The sequence below is a fragment of the Orcinus orca genome, chromosome 1, assembly GCF_937001465.1.
Source record: "Orcinus orca chromosome 1, mOrcOrc1.1, whole genome shotgun sequence".
Lineage (NCBI taxonomy): Eukaryota > Metazoa > Chordata > Mammalia > Artiodactyla > Delphinidae > Orcinus > Orcinus orca.
The window spans coordinates 23,545,106-23,570,731 of NC_064559.1; the positions used below are offsets into that span (position 1 = coordinate 23,545,106).

General features: G+C 35.8%; 1 protein-coding gene across 1 annotated transcript; it reads left to right on the forward strand.

Moving 5' to 3' along the window:
* Nucleotides 1-2,182: 2,182 nt before the first annotated feature.
* On the forward strand, nucleotides 2,183-24,608 carry RGS21 (regulator of G protein signaling 21). The gene is made up of 4 exons (XM_004275845.1): nucleotides 2,183-2,193; nucleotides 6,618-6,694; nucleotides 9,859-10,025; nucleotides 24,405-24,608. The coding sequence occupies exons 1-4, from the start codon at nucleotides 2,183-2,185 to the stop codon at nucleotides 24,606-24,608; spliced, it is 459 nt and encodes a 152-aa protein (XP_004275893.1).
* Nucleotides 24,609-25,626: the final 1,018 nt, after the last annotated feature.

Sequence of the window (25,626 nt, forward strand, 5' to 3'; positions counted from 1 at the left end):
ATCAAAGCGTTGGCAGAGCTGGTTGCTTCTGGAGGCTCTGAGAGGACAATCTGTTTCACTGCCTTTTTCAGCTTCTAGAGGCTACCTGTATTCCCTGGCTTCTTCCCCCTCCTCACGTCACACCAATCTCTTGCTTCTGTCCTCACATATTTTATGACTGGTTTGAACCCTCCTGCCCCTCTCTTGTAAGGACTCTTGTAATCACCCTAGGCCCGTCTGGCTAATCTAGAATCATGGACCTCCTTTTGCCATGTAGGGTCACATACTCACAGGTTCCAGGTATTAGGACATGGACCTCTTTGGGGGTCATCATTCAGCCTATTACACTAGGCATGAGCTCTGATAACGGAGCCTGAATTCCCTGAAACCAAGAGCTGGTGATAATTAGATGTCCTAGCAATACCTATACATGGCAACCTTCTGTCAAGAGGTTTTGAACATAATCAAGAATCATTTACCTAAGAAGACAGTTTATTTACTCACCTGCTCATTTATTCTGAACTTTCAGGTTGGTAAATAAAATTCAATTTTGTTCCTCCTGAACAATTAAAAGAAGCTTGAGAGGAACAGGAAGGACACATTAAATAACAATTGTACGTGTGGAAGGACTTATGAGAAAGAGTATACTTGCAACTGCATTGAACTCAAAACAGAAATGTCAATTTTTTAAAGTTTAAATGTAAAATCAGTCTACTCCTGACTCATATTTCTTACAGACTTAGCATGTTTTTTACCATGAGGGTCTTTAAATTTGGACAGTTTATTTTTCAAAATGTACTGTGTTCAAGCATATATTATAAAGTTAGTACTTCATTATTCCCCATCAGCAAAACAAGAAGTCTAAATATGTTTAATGATTCTGTTTTTGCATATCATAAGAACATTACTTAATGGTGCTTGAATTAACCAAATAAATGGAACTAACTGATGGCATCCCTTCTTAATGATACTGACTTTTTAGGCCATCTCTTCTGCTTCGATCACTCTCATTAGCCCAGGGCCACTTGCCTAGGACGTGCCCTCTGGCATTTCTATAGATCAACGAAATGGGGACGCTTCCATGCTAACTCAGGGACAAGCAGCTTTTCTGTGGTCTTCTGACTTTTTTTTTTTTTTAAGATTTTTTGACGTGGACCTTTTATTTTTTTAAAGTCTTTATTGAATTTGTTACAATATTGCTTCTGTTTTGTTTCAGTTTTTTGGCCGTGAGGCATGTGGGATCTTAGCTCCCAGATCAGGGATCGAACCCGCACCCCCTACACTGGAAAGTGAAGTCTTAACCACTGGACCACCAGGGAAGTCCCTGACTCCTTTATTTCTTCTACCCTGAAAATCGTCAGTCTTTCAGGAGTGTTTAATTTACATTAAGGGTCATAAATATACACTGGTAGAATTTTGCTACCGAAGAACTCTGTCATATTGACATAAAAGCTTGATGAAACATGTACAAAACTTTTACTACAAATAAAAATACCAATATAAGTCCTTTATCTTGATAAACATATTTAAGTATTATTATCTCAAACATCAACGCTGTATAAAGAAATATTGGCACAAAATGCATGGTTAAAATAAATTGAGAAATGCATGTTATTAAACTATAATAAATCCACAATTTTTTAAAAAGTGTGATGCCTGTGTTAGAATATTTTAGTCCATGAATAAAGCTGTTAAAATCCTTAAACATATATACTTAAAATAATAGTACTAAAAAAGAAAGTCTTCCCCAGACTTTCTGAAAATCAAAGAACAAAGGAAAATGACCTTTTAGACAGATTAAAGACCTAAAGGTGAATACTGAATTATATCTATATGTTTTTTCCCGAGTTGATTTAACCTCATGTGAACAATAGTTGTCTTGTAAACGGATCTATACGAACTTTAGAAACCAAACTTTCAAATGGAATTTATTTCAGTTATGCCACAGACTTGAGGACATGTCACACTCATTCCAAGAGCTATTTGTTACTTAGAAGTTTAAGTGTTCTGACCAGTGAAAAGTTAACAGCAAAATGAAAAAAGCTGAGAATAGCATGATTTAAAGAATGCCAATTTGTAACCCAGGGGATAGGTACTTGCATACTAATTGTAATGTTCCTGCTGTCACATTCCCTTCAGCTTGAAGATCAGTCAGAAAGAGAAATTCAGCATCATCTGTGACAGCCAGACAGTGGAACAAAAAATGCCAGTGAAGTGAGCTGCTGTTTAAAGCTATTTTTGTCTCAGATGTACAAATGAAAACACTTGAGTCTTCATTAGTCTCGATGTTTTGTTTCCTTCATTTATGATAAATATGCTAATTGTTGTCTTTCCTCCTGATTTATTTTTTTCTCCTTTCTCCACTGATTCCTTCTTCTTTTCTAAAATCCGTCCACAATGCATGGCTTGCCTGTACAGTTAATTCCTTATACTTGCTAAGATAAAGAAAGGCTACAAAGTGGAGAAAACCCACTGAGCTCCCTTTATGTGAAGCTTTCCCAAATTATTAAATGTTCAGGTTAAAGACATAAGATATATATGATCCTTGCAAAAACTATTCGTTGTTGCAACATGGATTGAGAAATTTGAACATAGATATTAACTGCGGAGTAAGGCAGCAGCTGTCACTTCCTGGAGCACGCGGGCTCCTTGCGTGAATCTCTCGCTCTCCAGCAAACCGCTAATTGAGTGTGGAGAGCTCAGTTGTCAGAGCCCACATTTTTACATGCAATACAACTGGTTCTAGCAGGCACAGTTAGCAAGATAACTGGTAGCTTTCACGCAGTTCCCATCTGGCCTGGCTCTTCTCCGGACACATAATATGGGGACTGCTGGCCTTGATGGCACTCGTTTAATGAAGGAAATCAGCCAAAGCCCCATGAAACACTAAATGTGATTTTGGCTCCAGATACACAAATGAATTTCAAGGCAAGTCATACACACACAAAAATATTACCCTGACTATGCACCACAATTTTACAGGAAATATATGCGAACACACAATGGAGAAGAGCCAGACAAAATCTTCGTAAAGTTCCAACTAAAATCCAAATAAAAGGGGAAAAAAAGAAAAGTGAGAGAGGGGGAGAGAGAGAGAGAGAGAGAGAGAGAGAGAGAGAGAGGAGGGAGGGAGAAGTACACTGTCCATTTATTTAAGGTAGCACTTGTCAAGTAAATTCAACCCAGTCAGTCTATTTTTAAATCAGCCACCCCCTCTATCCCCCAATTTTAATTCAATAGATTTTTCTTAACATTTATATAGTTGTGTTTCTAAAAATTTTAAACCTATTTGTCAGTCACATCTAACGTAAGAAATGTCCTATTTTTGTTTGATAATGTACAAAATTGAAGAACCACTGTCTTCTGAAAACTTTCTATTGAGTAGAAATTACTACAGTTTAACTGTTATTTAGAGGAAATATTTGTGTGACGTGTAATAAACTCTATTACAGGAAAAACACCCTAAAATTTATTTGAAACGTTTATTACAGATGTTCCAAAACATGAACAAAGTATAAGCATATGTATATTGACTCATCCATTCCAGGAAGAATTGTAAAAAGAGTTTGGGTTACAAGCAGATACACCTGTGTTTGAACTCTAACTGCCTATTAATGCATGTGTGATGTTATACCAGTTATTAACATTTATGTCTTCTTACTCATTGGTAACATGGGATTAAAACAGACTGTCATTTTGAAGATTAAATGAGGTAAAGTATGTGACATGATTAGCACAATGTGGTACAGATTGTAAACATTCAGTACATTGCTTTTCATTTTAGTGCTATTATAAAAATTGTCTTTCAGTTTATTCACATATAGAAATTACTCTTCCAAAGAATTACAATCAACCTCAAATTTAAAAATTTGAACAGCAAATTAATACTGTTTCTTAAAAGAGTTGCATTTCACCTAACTTCTGAAAAATAAATACTGCCTTACAACCAACCCTTCCATCATATCAGGTAGTCAAAATTGAACCTCTCAAGTCAAATTTGAAATCTATTAGAAAACAGTGAGCTGAGGGCATTCCAGGCATTATCACACACCAGCAGGGGTATTTCTTCAGAGGGTTGAAGAACAACTTTTTCCTTTACAACAATGTCAGTATTTGGTGTACCTTAAATATTACTAGGATATCCTAGTATCTCCACTGATATTCTATATCTATAGAATATCTATAATATTTTAGTGTATCTCCCTAATTCAAAACATTATGAATATTTTTTGGTCCTTGGTTCTATACCATCTCCCAGACTTTGCTCTCTTTTTTCTGTTTTTACTGCTTCCCTACATTCATGATGACACTAAGAATAGCTACCACTCATTTGAACACTTCCATTTCAAAAAGACTCCTTTACATCCAACAAGTCCTTCCCTGAATATTCCTTTTGCTTTTGGCTTAAGCAAACTCTGGCTCTCCCTGAAGGACATGGCTTGCTTTGATGCCTTCAGAATGGATGTTGTCCATTTCCTCCAATTTCACATGCTCAGGGTTGAGAGTGAGGTCCCTGGTCTGTCGCTGCCTAGTGATTCTTTTGCATCATTTCTCCTCTTTCCTCACCCAAAACACACTCTGAAGTTAACACAATTCAACTACACCTTTAGTAACCTTCTTATCACGATCATCTACCAGCATATTGAAAGTCACTGCACTGCTTCCATTGAAGGCTTTAATGCCTGCCACTATTTGGGGTTTGGCCATTCAGTCATTATTTATTTACATGTCCAACAAATATTTCTTGAACCAGACACACTGTTCTTGGTGCTGGATAATAACATATTTTCCTGTCAACAGACAACTTACATACAAATCGGGGAGTACATGTTCATTCTTGAACTATTCTGCCTAGATTCTATTTCTCAGGGTTTATCTTTGATGGCTGTTCCTTATTCAGAATGGGTGTACTGTGTGGCCAGACTAGGGATCAAAACTCTCTGCACTCTTCATGAACATACACTCCACAGGTACTAAGTAGAAATTTGAGTACCATGCTAACCACCAAATTTCAATCTACAAATACACACAACATTTTAAACACGTGCGTTTTAAGCAATCATATAATTTTAGCACTATTTGATAGAATCCCTAATATTTGACAGAAGACTTAATATTTGACTCACGTGAAATATAATGTAAGCATTTTACAGTAACGGTGTTCATAGTGCACACAAGCTCTTCTACAGAAAATTAGATCTTATGTCGGGTCCCATTCTGCATTTATGAAAGATGGAAATGCAACCTAAATCTTTTAAAATGTCCATTTGAATGAAAAAAAAACATTTCAAAATGGCTTCACAGGAAACCTTGTGTCCCCAGGATTTAGTAGATCAAGGGAGACAGGAAAATCAGTTGCCTGCCATTGGGGAAGAAAGTAAAAGAAATGGGAGATAGGAAATAAGAGTAATGGGAGGTAGCAAGATGAGTTCCCTGTCAACATAGCCTCCCCATGTAGCCTCTACAAGGACAGACATTACTATCTGAAAATATAACTACAACTGCAACAGCAGAAGGGAGCAGAGTCACTCCTAACACAAATGATGAAAACTGCAGCAAATCACACAAAGTAATAGAATAAAAAAGCTTAGAGATCGAGTCACACTAGCATATATGCTAGTAGCATCTATGTATGTAGCATAGATGCTACATACATCTAGTCACCTTGATATGCAAAAGTTTATAAGAATGACTGGATGGGAGACTCTATTTTATTATCAATCATTTTAATAGAAACCTTCAATTAGACCATTCCTTTCCATAACGAAGTCATTTGCACATCACAGCTACATTATCCAAAATTTTTCTTCTGGGTAGCTGATGCTTTCTGTGGATGGGGGCTTATTTCATCAGGATCTTTGTTTATTAAGGGGAATAATGCATGATATATTTACATCTCAGAAAGTTTATATCTCAAATCTGATTTATTATTTCTACATCACATCCCTAAAAGTATACCTTCTTTAGAAGACTTAAGTCAATAAATTTTTTGACTGCTTTGGAAAAGATATTACTCTGTCCTGACTGATTCCTAGATTTAAATAAATCAACCCAGAACTGGAAGCATACCAGTCTAAAGAGAAATAAAGGCTGTCTCAGAGTAGGTAAAGACTTCTCAAAATACTATAAATAAACATTTTTAAAATCATCACATGTTAGAAATCCTTAATCAAAACTTAAAAAAACTTTTTTAAGATGCATAATTATGAAATGGACAATTCTGGATACTGTGAAAACTTAGAAAATAGTTCATTCATCATTATTGCTATCATGATAACTCTTCAGGAATAGACTAGTGTAATGCCGTATAAATTAACAATTAATATAGCTGAGAAGAAATTCACGAGGCTATGTAGAACAATGAGCAATCTCTCTCGTGCCTTTATTAGAATTCAAGAATTTGTAAGTATTATTAACACTGTTGGCCAGATTAATAATTTGCTGATGTCAAATTACTTCCCACTTTGATTTGCTATTGCTCTCTACTGTGGAAAACATTATATAATTCTCATTGACCTTTTGCAGTTTAATTCATGAAGCAAAGCTAATTTAAATGATATAATTCAATAAATACACATAACTCAAATATTACTATAGGTTATAGAAGAAAAAGATCACAATGCTATTGTCAAGGGTAGATGCTGTTTCCACAGGTCACCAACTACAGAAACAACAGTGTGTTCTGAAAATATGGATACACTTTTAACCAACCAAGGTAAGATCCAACTAATAATAGGTTTAAAAATACCATGATTAAAATAAAATCATTAAATTCTGAAAGTTGTAGTCATGTTATACAGTATGAGTTTGATCAATATTTGAAGAATGAGATTCCCAAAACTCACACAAATTTATACAGGCCCAAAGTTTAAATGGAATTAGGTTGGGTCCAGAATAAGACAAGATGATAGAAATTCCAAACGTTAAAACAAAAAGAAAATCCCAAATAGGAAGTGATAAAGTTGTCATTTTCTTAGACTCATTATCATTTGATGTATATCATGACTACCTTTGTTACAAATTGAAAGACACGTACAAACTATTGAAAAGTTGAAAATTTAAATAAATCACTTGTTTTTCATGTCCTGCAGGCTAAAATAAAATTTTTTAAGTATCAATATTTATTTCAATTGAGTTCTTACTTTAGTGAATACAAAAACATATTTAAATGTGTGTGTATATATTAATATGTACATTGTGGATATATATTTTCAATTAATATGATGGCTTAATAAGGTAATTTTGGTCAATTATAAATAAAACATCTAAGAATTTAATACAAAATAGTCATTTACAAAGATAGGTAGAATTCTGCTTTTGTTATACATAATCCTGCTTGGCAGTATTTCTGTTTCATATGGGATAGAAATGACATTATAGAGACATACATAGAAAATGTTTGAAATGCAGTATTGTTTGTTCTAATCAAATGGCATTTCCACTTTAAATTTATAAAGTAAATATCAGAATATTAGAAAAGTTTAAAACATGGTAAAGCTGAATAAATTCTTCATGGCTGTTTATCTATATGCACAATTAGACTGAAACAGACAAAATTACACTTTCATTTTATGATTCTCAAATAACTAATTCCCAAAACATAGACATAAAATAATCCACAATACACCTAGAATCCAACTAAGGACATATATTAAAGATGTCAGAGATACGGAATTGCATTTTTGTAAGCTTCGAATGGCGTGTCTCTTTTTTCCTTAAATACATAACCAGCGGGACAGATCAGGTTTGCTAAGAGCCTCAGGAAGGTATCTGCAGGTGGAGAGTTGGCTGGGACAGCACCGCAGAACAGAGACATGGAAGGTGTTAGATGAAGGCAAATGTTTCCACCTGCAAACCTCCTGGGATTTTGTACCTCATGCCCGCATAAAGCAGAAAAGTCATAGATTCATCTGCAAAGCTGTTTGGTTTTTGCTTTTTATGAAACCAGAGAAATAGCTCTCATGCTTTTTCATGCTTTAAATGGTTAAACGACTTACCATATGACCTCCTTGTCTTGTGACCTGAGGATATGTCTCGCATGTATTAGTGTGGCATCCGCCACCTATTGCTGACCTATTCTACCCATCAGCCCCTGCTGTGCCTAAGCAGTAGCCATTCCCTCCTGTAGAGAGTCCTCAGATGACATGATAGTGATTGTATGTACCATATTATTCCAAAGTCACTCGACATCCTATGAACATTCAAATTGTATGTATAGGGTAGACGAGTAGTTCAACAATAGTGTGTCCAAGACAGAGATAACTAGCCCCAGTTTTAGTTGTTTATTCTGTTCCCTTGTGTCCAAACAGAGCAATAGGAGGAGAAAAGAAGGAAATGGTTGTTAGTTTGATGTAGCCCTGCATTAAAATAGCAGGTGGGAAGAAAATAACAATAGTCTCTTGATCTCTAACTTCCTGTATCTGGGATGCACTTAGATAACCCTCACTGGGAAAAAGCTTCATATGCCTTAATGACACACAAATAAAATAGTGCCAGACATGAATCTATAATATTCTTTCAGTATTATTGCTTAATCTCCTATATAAAATAGATTTTAGTCTAAACTCTGTTTAGACCTGTCCAATTCACCATTGTTTGGACCTCATGGAAAATTTTAACTGTGTTACTAAGAGGATTTTTATAACCCAAATATGTGTCACAGAATCTCAGAAGCTTCTCAGATGTATTTTTAAATGCAAGAAATATGCAGTTAATTGAATTTTTTATAGTGCTCACATATTAACAACATCCACACTCTCCAATATTTCTACTGAGAATTTTCATTGGTACCTGAAAACCCTTTGCAGTGACCTGCTATTTCAACTCTATTTCAAATAATTAAAAGCTTGTTAAATCTATTTTTAATAGTGTTTTTAGACACTTTAATCTTGCTCCATGAAGCCCTTTTCTATTTTCTCTCACTAATCTTCACTTTCCTTCCAACCTGCAGCAACCTACGAACAGCTAACTTAGGCCCCTTTCCCATACACTTTTTTCCGATATTTTCTTTTTTGCTGGTCAATTTTTCCTTTCCCCCGATTCTCCATAAATTTATTTCTCTCTACTTTGCGACCTGAAGGGTCAGCCCTTCAGCACACAGTCAGGGAGGAGCTGCTTTGAGTGCAGGCATGGGGTCCCCCATGGCAGGTGGAAGAGAAACCCACCAACGTGTAGGAAGGCAAATCCCTCTGAGCGACAAATGCGCCAAAGGGTGTTTCCTCCTCAGAGAAACACAGTCTCACTTATGATCAGACACTGCCATCAGTGTCAGACACTGCCAACTGAAACTGAGTAACACGAACTGAAAGGACTGGCTTAGTTCAGGCAACTCTGGGAATTTGACAGTAATCTTTCTAACCTGCTGCCTCTGTAGAGGCCCACTCTTAACCATCCTCGGCCTTAAAAGATTTATTAGAAGCATTACCTTCCCAAAGAAACTCTAGGAGTGCCAAAGAAGATTTCGGGGCACATTTTCGGGGCACATTTTAATGTGGAAACTAGAGAAAGGAAGAGTCTAAACAGGTGGTCACAAACTTTATTTATGAATGCAACGAATAATAAATGTGTAAATTTGGCTGAAAATAAGATAATGGGAAGAGGTGGGACCTATGAGAATCCCAGACTTCAAGCACTACCTGTTATTATTCAATTTAAAAAATGCTAATTGTAGAAATACAGATATAAATGTTTTATGTTTATGACTACTGATCCAAAATAAAGTTTTCTAAAGTTAAAAACTAAAATATATAAATGTTATATTTAGAGGGATGATAAATATTTGCCACTGAATCCTCAAATGCTCACCCTATACAACGTACTTGTTTTGGTCGTATGACTGCACTGTGTGATATAACAAATTTTTTCTCATATATCTTATAGCTGGTCTAGATGCTTTTCGAACATTCCTAAAATCAGAGTTCAGTGAAGAAAACTTTGAGCTCTGGCTTGCCTGTGAAGACTTTAAGAAAACAGAAAGTGCAGAAAAAATTGCTTCCAAAGCCAAGATGATTTATTCTGAATTCATTGAAGCTGATGCCCCTGAAGAGGTGGGTGAAATATTCCACAATAGTGAATATTTATCTGCTAACAAATCTGCTCCCCACTGAAAGGCGCGAAGTCCATCTTGAGGGAAATTAAATTGTCACTATGTATTCAAACAGAAAATGTTGGTAAATTCAAAAAGAAGTTCCTTACCGTGATCCTCTGGCACTGATTCAGCAAATATTTTAAAGCACCTTCTATGTGCTTAAAGGTTTCTGTTTTCTGAGCACGACACGCAGGCTCTTAAAAATAGTCTAATATGTCAAAAATTAACAGCTCTACAGAAATCCTACTTAAACGTGCTGCTGGATTTCAAATTCACTTTCATTTTCCCTTTTGTAAACCACGGAGGTCAATTTGGAATAAAATTTTTAAAATCAAAAAGGTATGTATGTGAAGGAAAAAACAACTACTAACCAACAGTGTAAATTCTTTACATTTAGTACTTTGGAGACCGACAAACAGCATATAATAATGTCTTCCCTTCCAAAAGAGGGGTTTGCTTACCTTTATTTCGTTGATGGGTGTTGGGCTGCACCCCGCTGGCCTACGAGGCCTGCACTTGCCCAGCTTCAAGACAAAAGAAAGAGCCCGGACTCAGCGAAAGAGTCATCAATGGTTTAATGGATGGCGGAGCTTAAATGTCTGAAGCAAGGTCCTGGAGCGACACCCCACCATGTGTGGTGGACGGCGGGCAGGACGTGGTGGCCGGCGGGCAGGACGTGGTGGCCGACGTCACAGGGGAGTCGGGGGGAATAGGGAGGTTACCATTTATAGGGGGAATTGCCATCAGCTTGGCTCATCGGTTACCAGGGAAACCAGCAGAGGGGCAGGGCCCTCTTAGCCCCTCTGGCTAAGTACCTTCTTGGGGCAGAGGTCTTCCCTTATTAAACTATCAAAGGGGAGCCATTCTGATATAAAGATTAGATCACTAGCTGGGGCTGAGGGGCAAGTATGTAGAAAGGGCCTTAGAGAGAAACCTGCAATGACTCCAAGAATAGACCCCATAAAGTGTTTTATGTGTGTAACATCTCATTTATATTTGACTTCATTTCCAGAGCCAGACCATGATCATCTCTGCACACCCCCTTAATGTTTAACTATATATATATTTTAAAACTTCTTTGATTCCTCACTAAATATAACATATGCAGAGAGTTTTAATGCATAAGCAGCAAACAGGAACCTATATGAAACTACTAGCACCAAACATAAACCACTAGCACAAGTCATCATCTTTCCCTAGAGTTGAAATACTGATATCCTCCTAAGTGACAGTTACTAAATTCTCTAATCCAAAATTAAAATTCATGGTATGAGAAGTTATTGTACTAGTGAGAACAGAGGACAGCATAGATGAAAGGCAAACATTTCCGAAAATCTAGGGCATAAAGTTGCCGTATCGATAGTTCAAGTTTTAGATGGACATTAATTACTGTAGCATATATTGGTAAAGTATAACATCACAGACATGTGAAACAATTGAAGCTTAGCCTGAAGTTCAAAGGGGGAAAGAGAAAAGAACATAACTCCTGTGGAGCTATTTCAACATTCATTTCCCAGTCACTATCTAAAAATCAATAAATAATTCCAGAAAACTGAAAATGTATTATATAAGATTTGTCAAGTTGATTAATGTCTCATTCCCTAAAAGGCTTTGAAATCAACTCTAGACATATTCTACTTATTGTGGTATTGGTTTGAAAGCCAGATGTTTTTCTTCTTTATGAATCCATCTACTGAATGATTATTTTAAGACAACATTCTCAAATATTATGTATAAAAAATCTTCTAGTAAGAAATGTAATCTTTTAATTATAGCTGGATTCAAAGTTACAATATATAATAAATTATCAATTTGGACAAAATAGTTTTGTTTTTTTCCTAATCTTCCCTTCCAAAATAAATTTATATGGTAATAATTTAAAAAAATAGTACAGCTACTATTTTAGGACATAAAACTTTCATACTTTTTAATAATTTGTCCATCTAATTAATTTTTACTACATAAAATATAATTAAATTTATGGCTGCTTTTCAAATAATAGATTACATTGTCTCCTTGAAGTGTCTAAAGAGGTTATTATTGGGTATGACAAAATTCTCATTGAAGACAAAGAAGTGTGTATATACATTTACAACAGTCATTGTCTTCCCAATTATTTGCCATTAATTATTTCCAATTCCAATTACTAAAGTGCATTTGTCTCTTATATACCAATTGCAGTCTTTAAGGTATCTCTCTATAGTCCATCAGTTACACATTAAATATAATATGACTGTTAGTATGATTCATTAAATGGAGTTATTTTTGAGTGCCTGTTCCCACAATGAAGTCACAGAGTAGAAGGGGAGATTGACATGTGATAAAAAAAGTCAAATACAAAATAAGCAATTTAATAATTTAAATAATTAAAGTTTGTTATTAGCACAATGGGAAAGAGCGATTAAGTCTATCTGGAGAATTTAGGGACCGATTTGCCGGGTGGTTCACATATGAAAAAGATATGTCATTAAAAATAAGCAATATTCGTCAAGAGAGCAAATGAAAAAAGAATATTTCAAACTGCGGGCACAGTGTGTAGCCTGGATGTACAAAGCTCCCTAGCGTTTTCCAGAAATCACAAGCATTTAGATACTGCTAACAAGAAGCAGGGGGTAAGGCTGGCCAGGCAGCAGTAGAGATAAAGAGAGGGTGGGAAGTAGCTTAGATTTATCTAGTAGGTGGGCTTCACATGACAAAGTGGTATATTTGATATGGAGGTTGGAAAATATGATTTTCCTAAGTGGAAATTAATTCAAGAATGAGATTCATATGACAGTATTCTCCATTTTTCTATATTCAATTATAGCTGTAAAACTGACTCTCATAAAGAATCAAAATTATAACCAATTTCCTTGGTAGAAAACCCTAAAACAGAGAACAATGACAAGGTCACATTATCCAGATGTCTATTAAATCCCATTTAGTTTCTTTTCAACTTTTTATGTCTTTATTTCCTCACCTATAAAGTTGCAAGCATGACAATAATTTTTAATTGATGCAAATAGACAATTTACAATTAGACTATATACTAAATTTACCAAATGATCCCTATCTATAAATTGATGTTAATAATGGTTCTCAGTTTCCTATTCTAATAGGCAAAACTGCACACAAAAATTGAAATTTCAGGTCTCTATGAAAGATAATAATAATCGCAGTGGACCTCATGCCCTCTCCTTTACAGTGTTACCATCTCTCTGGTTTCTACACTAATCATGTGATGCAGTGGAAAACCTGAAGGTTAGAGATACAGATTCAAATCCTGTAATCTTGTGGTGATCTATTTCACCCCTTTGAGCCTTAGTTTCTACATCTAAAAACGTATCTCTGAAAAAGCATGTAGCAACCACACAGGAGAGATGAGAATGATGAATGAGATCAAGTGTCTAGGGTCTACATGGGGCAGAACAGGTTTTAAAAAGTGTAATCCTTTTTTTTTTTTTAGTTGGAGTATAGTTGCTTTACAATGTTGTGTTAGCTTCTACTGTTAATCCCTTTTTTCTTTACACAAGTCACTGTAAGTGCTACTGAATCTACCTGAAAACATCCATTAACTAACTTCAAAGAACACTTGAGGAAAAGCCACTTTAAAAGACTTGATAAACGTATATATGTGAACACAAATTAGAAAAACATGACAGCAAATCACTAGTTTCAGATAGAAAGAGCTACTCATTGAATGGATTGTACCGAAATATTTTCAGAAGGTACTGCAGGAAAAAAAAATAACTGTGAGCCAGATATTTTGACTAAGTGATTTGAAAATGAGAAAATTATTAGATAAGCAATATATATTTTAAAGTGGCCTTACTTTGCACACAGTAAGAACTTGTGAGTGGCAAAGAAAAAGAATTCTTAAACTTGTATTTATTCTTCCTTCAATTCGGACCACTAATTTCATAATATTTGGAAATTTTCAAAAAAATATTACTTGGTTTCAAAAGAATGTAAATCTTCAAAAAATTAAATAATATTTTTATATTCAGCTAAGACACTGACATATTTTAAGTATTTATGTTTTATTTATATCATTTATATACATTATGTTTGTATCATCACTCCCTTATATTAGAAAGAAAATTGTTCAGGATGGAAAATATGTGATTAAAGAGAAAACTATGTTGATTGTCATTCTGTGAGATTAGAAAATGTTCCAAATCATACTACATTGTAATGTTGAAAACTTAATATAAATTTAACTTCATAGTATGACCAATCCAGGAACCAATACATTGGCAGTTTCTTAAGTAAAAAATGTTAGTATACAATATTTAATTCCTAAATGTATTTATTAAATGTGAGGACATCATAACATGAAACAAAAGAAACTACAGTCATAAAGGAAAAGATGTCTTAATGGGTTGTGCAGGACGCTTTTTAAAATACCTGTCTGGATTTTTTGCTTTTATTTTTATTGTAGTACAATGTTATTTATTGACTCGTATTTTTATTTCACATCAATAGGTGCTTATTCTGTGCCTACGATTCACCTTCATTAGATAAATTCCCTCCATTGGAAGGGAAGCTGGGTCTAGGCAAGAGAACAGGTAATAAACACAGAAGTATAATGCAATGTTTTGTGTGAATGAGGCAGCTCGATAAGAAAATTCAAGAAAATAAAACAGGTTAAAACTATAGTTTGGCTCAAAAGAAACTTTCAACCTAATTGGGTTAAAAAATGAACTTTCTAGAACTGATTTCTAGGACTAAATTAAGTTCTAATTTCTAGAACTTTGCTATTTTTTTCTAGGAAAAAAATAGGAAAGCAACAAATGATTAAGTGCCAAAAAAAAAAAAAGAAAAGAAAAGTAAGAGGTGAAATTGTTTGCATTATACCTAAAAGGACATAATGATTGAATAGTTCTGAGGCAGGATATTGAGATAAGGCCTTTATTTTAAATGAGGTTAGTTTTAAACTGAGTCTTGAGGGAAGAGATAGATATATGAATTCTTGGTAGAGAGAAGCCCATGGGCAACTAGAGGCATTTCCTGATATTACTGGAATGCCAATTTTGTATCTTCCATTTTGTATTCCTATTTTCTTTGCATTTTTTAAGTGTCACTTCCACAAGGTGCTGATGTTATTTTGAGTCTTGGTCCTGCCCCACAAGTTGCTGCTTGCCAACAGTGCCCCCCAGCTATTGAATCACCTCCAGATCAAATGTTTGCTTGTTTATTAATTTCCTAAGTTTCTGTACACTAATCAATAGATAGGTGTCTATTACATACCAAGCACCTTGCTGGTGCCACTAAGAAAAAGACAGTCTCTGAATAAATAAAGCTAACCATCGTGGTGGGAAAACTGTAGTATAAAAAGGTAATTACAATAAACTTCCATGAGTGTTGAGATAGGGAAACACAGGTGATGTGGTCTCATGCAACAGAAAAATCCAAGTCTAAGGGATCAGGAAATGTACCTCAAAAGAAGTTAATTAGTAACCTTTGGTCAGAAATTTGAGTGTAGACGAAAACAAGACAAAATGGGAGGAGGGAAGGATGATAGTAGTGGAAGTGGAGGTCAACCAAAGGACCCACTGGCGCCTAGAAGGCTAGTCCAGTAGTGAAAGAAGCCTAGTACTGGGTGCCTTGGAGTTTAAGTGCAGGCAAGAGCATCTCCTGCAACCCAGTGATTTCTGCTCCATATTTATTTCGTCTTAAACTAAAGGGATCTCTTAAAAAGGAAGAGAGAGAGAGACAGAGAGAGAGACAGAGAGAGAAAGAAAGAGGAGAAGGAGAAGGAAAAGGGGGAGGGAGAGGGGGAAAGAAAGAAAAGCAGAGCTAAAGAAACCATAAGCCACATCTGTCCAGGGCTTTTACATGGACTGTCTGATTTGATCACCATGTTCACTATCTTAGGGAGGCATTACAATCATCTACCCTATACAGGTGAAAAAATGAACTGAGCCTTAGAGAGAAAATGATGGGTCCTACAGTCATTAAGGTACACAGCTCATGAGGACATAGGTCTTCTGCCCAGGCTTTTATGTGTTAAACTCCTTTCTTAGATCTACCACTTATTTTCAATGTTCATGACACAGCCTGGGAACCTTGGTGTTTACGCTAAAGGCAAAAGCATAAAATTATCTTGTCACACAGAGTCTATCTTCCTTTCTATCAAAAGCTGTATTTCTCTTCTCATATTCCCTCTAATTTGTATAACTTCTTAAACTATAAAGTAAAACAAAGTGGCAGGAATATTTCTTCTAATAACCTGCAGTATCATTTTGGCCCTCTGAAAGAATGATTGCTGCATTTCAACTCAAAAACAAAATGCTCAGCTCTTTGTTTGTTTTTTATTGAAATATAGGTGCTTTACACTGCTGTGTCAGTTTCTGCTATATAGCAAAGTAAATCAGTTATAGGTATATATATAACCCCTCTTTTTTTGGATTTCCTTCCTATTTGGTCACCACAGAGCACTGAGTAGAGTTCCCCATGCTATACAGTCAGTTCTCATTAGTTATCTATTTTATACATGGTAGTGTGTATGTGTCAGTCCCAGTCTCTCAATTCACCCCATTCCCCCTTCCCCACTTGGTATCCATACTTTTGTTCTCTACGTCTGTGTCTCTATTTCTGCTTTGCAAATAAGATCATCTGTACCATTTTTCTAGATTCCACATATATGCATTAATATATAATATTTGTTTTTCTTTTTCTGACTTTACTCGATATGACAGTCTCAAGGTCCATCCACGTCTCTGCAAATGACACAATTTTGTTTCTTTTTATGGCTGAGTAATATTCCATTGTATATGTGTACCACATCTTCTTTATCCATTCCTCTGTTGATGGACATTTAGATTGCTTCCATGTCCTGGCTATTGCTTTTTGAATTTGCACATGTCCCTGCACTACTTCATCTTGGATTAGCATGATGGGCTTGGTGAAGGAAACCAGTCAATCTGACTCTCTTTCAGCCGCTCCAGATAACATTTGCTATCTACATCTATTTTTAACAATCCATATCCATCATGCTTTTATATGTTATGATCACATACATTTGATTATTTTTTCCATTTCTCTTGTCCAATTTAAGGTATTAGTACTGCCTCCCATCTCGTGTCACTTATTTCTGTCTTTAAAACCAATCATAACAAAAGGATACAGTCCTGTGCAAGACGGATTCCTTCTTGACGTTACAAACTTGGCTATTCTCAACTTTCATAGCTGCCCTTGAGAATATATTTCAGGATATTCGTGTGCGTTTAATGATGCCAAAAACGAAGTAATACTAGAGGTTTTAGTGGTGATTAAACAGAATTATGTAACCAAAAACATGATTATAGGCGGCTTTAATTTGAATAGTAATTTTTAAGCTCTGTTGTGAATGAGGTCTAGGAAGCTGCCTGCCCTATTTGAGCAAGGCGTTTTACATATGCATGCACACACTTTTTGCATAATGACAGTCTCCTGCTACACTATACATTCTAAATGAGGAAAAGTCTATCTCATTTGAATGTGAGAGCTCAACTGAGAAATTTTCATTCAAATTATGTAAAAATATATAAAGCACAGTTCAGGGTCACAAGAGAGCCAAAAGGTACAGTTTAAAATGCATTCTTCCTGCTAAAATAATTTGTTGGAAGCCAAAAGAATTTAAAACTGCTAGTATAGAAATGAGGAATTGGCTTGCATAACTTTCAGTTATCAAAATCACCTGAGTATTAAAATATCTCTGGCTCATTATAATAATATCGTTTTTAAACAACCATCACAAACACCAGTCAGAAGGTAGTCATTTTAATGCAATGGCTTGTTGTCAATGTCAGCTGTGTCAAGGCCTTTTCAAAATTGACAGGATTTAAAAGCTGCTAAACAGCTGCGATGACATCTCAGCTGTCATTCCATGAGAATCACAAGCCTAAGTCTTGTTTTCTGAGATTGGCAGTGCAGTGGTCTCAGATAGCTAAGGTAATTCATGACCTTTTGAAAAATAAGCAAATTAAAGGTATTTCTCAGTACCCTTGAAACTTAAGTGTATCCATAGAAACAAAATGCAAGTGATTATTCACATCGGTAAATAATATAGATATAACTGTGTTTATTTCATCAGTCAATACGACATTCAACCCATGCTCTGGACCTACTAATTTGAGATCCTCAGACAAGTCTAAGCTTCCCTGCAATTCCCAAGCAGCTCAGGAGGGACTTAAGACCACACAGTTGGAAGGTCTGCATCTCTAGAGGGTTACCACCTGATAAGATGTCTGCCTTCAAACTACTCCAAGATTAACATCTCCTCTGTTCTTACTTTTTGAGATAGAAATTGATACAACAACTCAGCCAAAAGTCAAATTTGAGATGAATGCAAAGTTGGGGGTGCAGTTCGCAGACATGCCTTCAAAAGTGATTATATTAAAGGAATGTATGTGTCAAAATATATATTAGGCCTAATATTTTCACTTTTGTCCTGATACTGAAATTTCAGGGAAGTCAAGAAGAAAAGACAAGGCACTTTGGGTAGACTATTCTCAAACCTCACCCGGACTGACTCCTCAGGAGCATTTAACAACGGTGATCACCCTCTCTTAATTGAAATACTATCTTCAGTTGGCTTCTAGGACTCAATTTCTTCGTCTCTTACTGACTCCCCCCCTTTTTTAAAAATAAATTTCTTTATTTTCATTTTTATTTATTTTTGGCTGTGTTGGGTCTTCGTTGCTGCACATGGGCTTTCTCTAGTTGTGGCGAGCGGGAGCTACTCTTCATTGTGGTATGCGGGCTTCTCATTGTAGTGGCTTCTCTTGTTGTGGAGCATGGGATCTAGGTGCGCAGGCTTCAGTAGTTGTGGCATGTGGGCTCAGTAGCTGTGGCTCGCAGGCTCTAGAGCGCAGGCTCAGTAGTTGTGGCGCATGGGCTTAGCTGCTCTGCGGCATGTGGGATCTTCCTGGACCAGGGCTTGAACCCGTGTCCCCTGCATTGTCAGGCGGATTCTTAACCACTGTGCCATCAGGGAAGCCCCTTCACCACTCTTTAACAACTTATTTTGCTGTTCCTACTCATAACCCAGCACACACTATCATGAGAGGAGGCAGTTCTCCTCTACTATCTGCTTACATTTACTCCCCCAGTGATCTCTTCCAGCCCTCTGGCTTTAAGAGGGCATCTCAAACTTAAACACAAATCTGAGTCCTAATTTTCTTCTCAAACCTTTCTTCTACCTGAGTCTCTCCATCTCGGTTAATGGCAACTCCATCCTTTTTGCTCTGGCTAAATAGCTGATAGTCATACTTGGTCCTTCTCTTCTGCTTACATGCCTTATCCAACCCATCAACACTCTGTCATCTCATTCTTCAGAATATTTCTAAAATCCAGTCATTCTTAAAGATTTTGTTCCTCATCCCAGCTCATAAATATTCAATCACAAGTTCCATCTATTCTACTTTCTAAATATCTTTGAAATCTATGCATTTCCCTTCATTCTCTGTGACATGACCCAGCCTAATCCACCATGATTGACCACCTGAATTTCTGGCATGACTTCCTAACTTTTCTTCCATTTATCCACACCTAGTTGTTATACCATATAGCAGCCAGTGATATGTTTTTTTCAAACATGTGTTTATTATCAGTACTGTACTTAAAATTCTCCTCATTGCTCTCAGGTTAATTAAAAATTATTTAACAAGACCTATAGAAGTCTATGTGGTCTGGACCTTCATGCCTTTCCAGACTGTTGCCCTTTTCCTCCTGAAAACCCACTGGGCTTCTTCCAGTTTTCCCTCCCATGTCCAAGTCCCTTCCTTAAACTTATATACCCATAATAATACCTTGATTCTCAGCTTACAATCTCATTTCTTTCAAAAAGCTTTTTTTTCAGAAGGTATATTTTTCCCTTTGGATTACTTTCTCAAAATCTGTCTTCTTGTCTGACTTTCAACATAATCATCTTTATATAGTCAGATCTTAGCGTAATTCCTAAGCACCCATTCAGTGAAATACTTTAAATGAATAAATTACAGAAATGACTAGCAAGAAACAACTACTTTTTCAGATGAGGTGGGTTTTTTCCCCAGAAAAATAGGGATGATAATACTATCCATCTTACAAGTGTGTGTAAAGTAGCCATATAAAGACTTAGCACAACAGTAGGAATATCTGATGAATGTTAACTATTATTATTTACAGTTAAAGTAATCATCTTCAAACATTCTTGGGGTTATTTTAGAGATAATGACATTGCTTAAATATTTGAAAATGGGAGAGGACACAGTCACCAAGGAAAAAAACCCAGGAAGAGAAGACTTGGCCCAGAACTTAGATAATGCATATCTGCTCTGCTCATACTTTGAGGGACATGCAGAGAAAAAAGAATTAATGAAAAAAATAGGGAAAAGATAGCAGATAAAAGACAGGTAAATTCCATGCCACAGGCTACTGAATTCCCTTTGTAGTGACAAATCTCTCTCTGATTATCAGATTGAATACTTAACATTAATAGAAGCCATTGTATCCAAATCTGTTTAAGCAAGAAATCAAATTTCTTAAGATTTTTACATCAAAATAATGTATGATGATAAGGAAATTACAGTGACTTTCCGTCTGTGATCAGGGAAGGCTTCTTGGAGGATATTCAACTTAAGCTGAATCCTAAGGGATTTAGGATAATCCGTACAGAATAAAACTGTGGAGGCAAGAGGGATTTTAGATGGTGAAACAGCATAAACGAGGGCTTTAGATACAAAATTCACTTTCGGAACAGAATGTAGACCAACTTTGTGGATATCACCAAAGATAAGTAGGAGATGATTTCAAAACAACACTTTGAAGTCCAGGTAGGAGGAAGCTCAGATGCCAGGGTAAAATGTTTAAATTTTATGCTACAGAAAGTAATGCCTTGTCAGTTGAACATTCATACAATGAAAGTGATATTTTGGTGAAATTGATATAGTAATGCTGTCCACAGTGTGTAGAAGGGGAGGTATCAGGTAAGAGGTAGATTCCATGGTTTAGGGAAGAGATTATGTTATAAAAGGTTAAACTGGAGAGATAGGAGTGAGAATGAAAAACAGCATTGTGAAATTAGAAAATAAAAGGTGAATAAGGAAAGCACATACACACACACACACACACACACACACACAGAGGGAGAGAGAGAGAGAAAGAGAAAGAGAGAGCGAGGGAGAGAGACCAGAGGGTAAAAGAGGTGGCAGAGATGATTCTTATGTTTCCAGCTTGAACAATTTGGAGGAAAATAATGACATTTATACAAACACGTGGGTGTGATATTTTGTCACTGACATTAAACTGAATTGCCAAGACGCAGCTTCAAAAGACTACTGATGATCCCCTGGGAATGGTGTCTCTGCTCATCACTTAGCTATCAAGAGCTGATGTTGGCAGCTTCTTGGTAGGAAAACAGGCAAATCAGAAAAGTGAGAGGGATAAGTCAGAAGTACAAGCTTAGTATATCTGAACAAATAATAGTAATTATCAGTATCATATTGAAATGGAATAGTTCTGCTTAAAATTTTACCATGATTTTTAACAAATGTAGAGCTTTTTTCCACTTTGTTTGTACAACATGCATTTATTGAACCCTTACACTGTGCAAGGCATAGTGAGGGGCGGGCAAAATGTCAATCTTATCTAAGTAACCCAAAGCCCTTTCAGAGGTCAGAAAAGGGGAAAAAAACCTACAAGTAAACCTCACAAGGTAGATGCTATTTGAATGTAGTCTTAAGGACATAAAAGGTTGTAAAAGACTTAGGTGAGAAGGAGTGATTTTCAGCTAGACTGGGATGGTATGGGAAAATATTCATCCGTAACAAAATATAAGAAATTGGAGGTGCAGTGTCTACCTTAGTGGGGATACAGGGCACACGGAGAGGATAAAAATGTATAGGTTTGGACCATATTGTATAGGTCATGAATGCCAAGATCAGGGCTTTGGGTTTTTTAAGTAGGGAATGAGGAGATACTGAAGGTGTTCAGTTCTGATTAAAATAATAAGGCAGCACTCTGCACCAGGCACACACTGGCCCTGCTATCAGTGGAAACTCACCCAATGACTGAAGGCCTAAAGGAGTTAACTTGCGATATTTACCTTTATGGGGGATATAAAGTTCAACAAATTGCAGATGACACCATTAAAGAATGAACAGCATAGTTGAAGGAGGAAACGGGCAACATATATTCTCATATCCCCACAAGATAGGATTTATGAAACAGATTATACTAGATGTTCAGAAACCACTACAAGATCTTGGTAATACCCACTACTCATTGATTCCGTCCATGAGGCAGGCACTATACTAGATTCATGACATGTTATCATGCCACCTCCCCGCTCAGAACACTTCAGTGTCTTCCCATTGCTTCTAGTAGAAAGATAAGAACCCCTTACCAAAGCACATAAGCCCCCCAAGACTTGGCCTCGATCTCCTCTCCCAACCTGGTCACAGGAACTTTTTTCTCACACCCTGCACCCCTGCCATGCAGGTACGAGGCTCTTCAAACACAACCAATTCTTTCTTGCCTCAGGGATTCTGCATTTGTTTATTCTGCCAGAAATGGTCTTCCCCAGATTCTTAGAGAACCTGCTTCTTCTCATCGTTCAAGTGTAAATATAAAATAGTACTAGTTATAGTATTAGTATAATACTAAGACTACATAGAAAGTATATAGTATTTTCCCCAAATATAGAAAGCACCTGGCACATAACATACCCCAAAATATTTGTGGAATCAATGATTTTATGGATCATCTCACTTTAATTCTTGCAACCACTCAGCCACTCAGTCAAGAATGGCCAAGCTTCAAGATAAAAAAGCAGAGCTTGAAAATATGAAAGTAACTCACCCCAGGTCAGCAACATCATAAGTGTTAGAGCACAGATTGGAAAACTATTCTAAAATCTTACCAGTACGCCACACCATCTTCCTGTATGAAGAAGCAGAAATTGATTCCTTCGAGGAAGTTGCAGCATTTCATCTGGAACTTTGACGGAGGACCTGAAAGGATGATCAAAGAAATACAAAGCAGATGTAATCTGGATCCCTGAGTAGCTGAAATCGCTAAAGAAAGAAAATATCAGTGAGCAAATAGTGGCCTTTGATGATTCTTTTCAAAATAAAGTTTTTTTCTTTTGTTCTTTTCCTACAATAATAATACTGAAATAGTTTGATATTACTTATCTCATTTAGTCCTTAAAACACTCTAAGACAGATGTTATTATTATCCTCTCTTATACCATAGAAATCAAAAATTGAAGGAAACTGTAGAACTTGCTTTACTCATATGAATAGCAAGTAAGTAGCAGAGGAGAGATTTGATTGAAGGTCTACCTGCCTATCTTTTAACTTCAATTCAATAAACATAAATTGTTATTTATAGTCTTTTACCAGACCCCCAAATTCTGGCATTTTTATAGTCTCCCACATTTTACCAAGAGACATTATAATTCTATTCAACAAATATTTACTGACTGCCTATTATGTGGCAGATAATTGGCTAAGTGCCAAGAAATAAAATGATAAATAAGACAGATATAGCACCTGCCTTTGGTGAGCTTTGAATTTTAAGATTCAAATCTCTTTCGCGCTTCATGAATATTTTCAGTTTAAGTAAAACAACTTGGATGTGAAGTTTTCTGCTTCTCAAAATATATCCTGGAATATGGGTAGAATTGGACAAGTATCTCCACAAAGTTTGGGGCATTTTACAGATTTGCAGGTGAATGGTGTGTTCAATATAATAGATCTCTATTACACCTTGCTAAGAATAGTTACATGTGGTAGTGCTCAAGGGACAAGAATATATATACACACACACACACGTATATATGTATATTCCATGGGAGGCATGGTGGTCTGTGAAAGGGGGTGTTATTTGGTCCATTTTGGCAAACAAAAAGAAATACAAATTAGGATGAAAAGCAGCATTATGGGAAACAACACGGGGAGGTATGGAGAATGGGAATGGATTGGTGAAAACCAACCTAGTAAATTCTAATTATTGCTCTGCCTATGAAAAGTACATTTTACATATTAAGGTCAAAGTACTAGAAAGAAATCAAGGATGGGAGGGAAAAGAAATCTAAAATCATAAAATTTCTTGTTTGCCTTTCACTTTGCCATTTTTTGTAATCTCAAAATAAGGCTTGACCTCTTCTCTGTCAATGCCAACACTTTCAACCTAGGAAATGTAATTAAACTGAACATGTGTTCTGCATTCCAGAAAATGAATATGTGACCTCTCTGTTGTTTAGATTAGATTAGATTAGATCAGATTAACTTTGTGTTTAGAAAAAAAATTCAAATCATATGTGTATCTACCATCTGTTTAAACCACGCGTTCTTTGATTAAACTAACGCAATGAAATTTGTTTCCACAGATTAACATTGACTTCAGTACCAGGGACCTCATCTCAAAGAATATTGCAGAACCAACTCTCAAATGTTTTGATGAGGCTCAGCAGGTGATCTACAGTCTGATGGCCAAGGATTCTTTTCCTCGATTTCTAAAGTCAGAGATTTATAAGAAACTGGTAAATAGCAAACAGGTTGGAAATCATAAAAAATGGCTCCCTTTCTTGTAAAGAAGGTAAATGACAAACTAACCATCAGATTATAATTAGGGGGAAAACAAGTGATAGGATAGATCAACTCAATCACTATACTTCAAGGCTAGAATGTTTTAAATATACAAACACAATGTAAGTTTTTCTAGGGTTTAGAATTCATGTTTTACTCCAATAGAAAAATAATATTTTATATCTGAAGCCTGAATGTTTAAGTCATTTGTTTAGAATGTGTTTATTTTATCAGGTACTTAAAAATCTCCTACTGGGAGAGTACAAAGGAAGTTTATAGACATATAATACACTCAAACCATAAGTGGATATTCTTATGACATTATAAATTCAAGAAACTATATATCTTCATGTTGCTGCATGGGAGACTGTTTAGCATCATACAGATGATTTTAAATACCATTTGCATTAGTCAAAACCTCACTTCTGTAAAAAGAGAAATTCTAAACCAAAACATAACCCTTCATTTAGTGTATCAACAATTTCTTTTCAACCAGGATCTGATAATGTGGTGGTTATCTAAACTGGTATAGCCCTCAGATTAATGAAAAAGAAAAATGGCATATATATATATATATATATATATATATATGCCATTGATCAAACTGTCAAAATAGATCACTTGGTTTAATTCAATGACACACATAGGCATGTATGAAAAGGACCTTGAGGGTTGGGAGGATTGGTTTTCTTAGATCAATACAAATATAAAGGAACGAGGAGGAATAAGGAACATGGTTAAGTCCTTATTTGATGAACTGCACAGCAGTGACTATCCCATAAAATAAAAAATTACTGCAATATTATCTACTCAAATAACTGTGGAGTTAAGTATCTATTCACTCCTTCAGCACTGGAACTTGTTTATAAAACTCAAAGAGATTTTTTTAAATGCAGTTATTTTGAGATGTTCCTAAAATTGTCCTCTTTCTACATGTAAATGTCCCATGATAATTACAAATAATTTCACGTTCATATGAAAAGCTATAAAGATTCAACAGATCTTCCATGTTTCCATTTTATT

Excerpts from the sequence above, each read along its gene's own strand:
- RGS21 (XM_004275845.1), top strand. Across the intron at positions 6,695-9,858 it reads TACACTTTTAACCAACCAAG|CTGGTCTAGATGCTTTTCGA; the intron begins GTAAGATCCAAC and ends TATATCTTATAG. Across the intron at positions 10,026-24,404 it reads AAGCTGATGCCCCTGAAGAG|ATTAACATTGACTTCAGTAC; the intron begins GTGGGTGAAATA and ends TTGTTTCCACAG.